The sequence below is a fragment of the Arachis ipaensis genome, chromosome B10 (genome assembly GCF_000816755.2).
Source record: "Arachis ipaensis cultivar K30076 chromosome B10, Araip1.1, whole genome shotgun sequence".
In the NCBI taxonomy this organism is placed as follows: domain Eukaryota; kingdom Viridiplantae; phylum Streptophyta; class Magnoliopsida; order Fabales; family Fabaceae; genus Arachis; species Arachis ipaensis.
Genome location: NC_029794.2, coordinates 9321844 through 9324597, shown reverse-complemented (window position 1 = coordinate 9324597; position 2754 = coordinate 9321844). Strand labels below are relative to the sequence as shown.

Sequence of the window (2754 nt, the reverse complement as noted above, 5' to 3'; positions counted from 1 at the left end):
ATTCTTTGTTCAAATGATCGGGTTGGCGGTGTTATTGGAAAAGGTGGTGCTATTGTGAAAGCTCTTCAAAATGAGACAGGGGCAACTATAAGTATCGGTCCTTTAGTAGGCGAGTGTGAGGATCGAGTAATTACTGTCACTGCTTCAGAGGTATGTTAACTAATTTTTTTTTGTCTTGTAGTTGTATGCGTGTCATTATTATTATTTGGTGATTAACTTTTTTAGTTGGTGGTTGGTGGCTTAATTTTTTTTTTTAACAGAATTCTGAGTCAAAATATTCCCCAGCACAGAAGGCTGTTGTGCTTGTTTACTCAAGGTCCATTGAAGCTGGTATTGAGAAGGGGCTAGACTCTGGATTCAAGGGGTCATCTGTTACTGCACGACTTTTGGTTCCATCGAACCAAGTTGGTTGTTTGTTGGGAAAAGGCGGTGTAATTGTTTCAGAAATGCGGAAGGCAACGGGGGCTTCCATTAGAATAATTGGTTCTGATCAGGCTCCAAAATGTTCATCAGATAATGATCAAGTCGTACAGGTCTGGACATGATTCTTTCCTTTATTTCATTTATAATTAAAATATGCTGAGGAATACCTTCTTCTCTGATAAATGTTATTTTCTGCATCTACAAACTCAAACAAGTCTTTCCCTCTTAACCTTGTGAAATTTGAAGACCTCAAGAACACTATTGTGGAATACATGCTTCAAAATATTTATAATTCATAGTTTAAACATGTAATTTCTTCTTGCTTGTTTGCTTCTTGATTCTGAAATCCTCCAAAAATATAACATGTTTTGCACTGCTTGAAAGCAAGCACCTAAGCCTATTTCACAAAACTTGCATTCTAATTCTATTCTTGTTACAAGAATTTTGCTCCAACAGCATACCCCAAGACAGTACTTCATAATTACTTCAGTGCAATGACAATGTACTACTGCTTCTGAATTCACCATTTCACCCTGCATAATTATTAGCATTTTATGTAAAATGATATATGAAAAGTAATTTATGAACAAATTATTCCATATTTGGATAAGTGGTAACAAAAATACTGTTCTATGTTTGCACTTGTTCCTAGAAAATTTGGTTGGAGACTTTTTCTTTTTGGTTTGTAGAATCTTGATTTTCAATTTCTCAAGAGTACGAAAAATGGCTTTTTGCGAAATGTCAAGTTGTACAACCAATTTGATTAAAAGTTTAAAACTGTTGTAATGACTTTTGATTACTGAAAATCTAAAAAACATCACAAGTAAAGCTATCAAAACAACCTTCAGAGGTGTTTTTGAAATAAAAAAAGCAGACCCCTAGAATTGAGTAGATATCAGCTCATATCTTAGATGTTTGAGTATTAATTAGTTACTGTTTTTATATACTTCTTTTCTTTTCCCTAGATATCAGGAGAGTTTTCAAGTGTGCAAGATGCGTTGTACAATGCAACTGGTAGACTGAGAGATAATCTTATTATCAGTTCACAGAACAGTGCTGGAACAAGGAGTCAAAACTCTGTGCGAGCGGACTCCAGCCTTTCCTCTGCAAGAGCTGACACCAGCCTATCCTCTGCACGAGCTGATACCAGTCCCTATGGGCGATTAAGAGATACGGTTCCTCTTAGTGGCCAACCAGCTTTTGGCGTTTCTCCTTGTTTGACTAGACATACATTGTCTCAAAGTATTGATCATCATGCTCTTGCACATAATTTGGATCATAGTCTGGGTAGACATTCTTTGTCACAAAGCCTTGATCATCATGCTCTTCCATATAATTTAGATCATAGTATGGGTAGACATGTGTCACAAAGCCTCGATCGTCATGCTCTTGTGCAGAATTTAGATCATAGTCTGAGTAGACATAGTTTGTCACAAAGCCTTGATGATCATGCTTTTGCACAAAATTTAGATCATAGTCTGGGTAGACATAATTTGTCACAAAGCATTGATCATCATGCTCTAGCACAGAATTTAGATTATAGTCTAGGTAGGCATGGTTTGTCGCAAGGCAATGATCATCATGCTCTTTCGTGGAATGTAGACCATCCTTCTTCCCCAGGGTTATGGGCACCATCGGTATATCTCTTTCTCTTGGCTAGTTGGCTTACCTTCACAAGTTATTAGTTATTTATATTAAATTTGGCTGCAGACAGTGGCTGGCATAAATTCAAGGGGAATTAATGATCTTAGTTGGGGAATGACATCTCGAAAAGGAGGCTTGGAACTTGTCAGGTAGTTTGTTCACATTCATGACAAATTACGCTGGTTTCAAAGCAAATGTATAATTTATTAAAACAAACTGCAGTTCTTCTTAGCATCACAAGTTCCAATATTTCAATAACATAAAGTGCTATTTATGGTGTCATATGATGGGTTATGGATGTCTGTGGTGTAAACCTTCTTAAACTTTGTCAAATCATGGACTTGAATGAAATTACTACTTTGCACTAAAGAGTTTGTTATTTAGTATGAATTCTGCTGCACTATCTGTGCCATGTTTATGTAGCTGTGTGTGTTACCTCTCTTGCAACTCTACTTATACCTGCAGTTTTAGAATTCAATAATATTCAGTAGTTCTGTGTCGTGCATAATACTATTTGATTTGATGTTACTCCTTAGTTTGTCGTTGGTTTGCTCTTTCATTTCAAATCCTGCTTTGGAGTGAATTTATAACTTAACTAGAACTTGGTTTCTTATTGTGTGGACACAGTTGAGCTAGAAGATGCCACAAAACTTATATTTTACTTCTTTTTTTTTTTTTTTGGTCTTC

At 36.1% G+C, this 2754-nt stretch overlaps 1 protein-coding gene across 1 annotated transcript in view; it reads left to right on the top strand.

Moving 5' to 3' along the window:
- Positions 1–2754, top strand: part of LOC107622816 (KH domain-containing protein HEN4) — a gene marked incomplete in the record, with an annotated part of 6098 nt that overhangs the window by 1754 nt on the left and 1590 nt on the right. The window contains 4 exon segments of the mRNA XM_016324855.2: positions 1–150; positions 261–533; positions 1389–2060; positions 2134–2216. Of these exon segments, the coding sequence (XP_016180341.1) occupies positions 1–150; positions 261–533; positions 1389–2060; positions 2134–2216 (1178 nt within the window).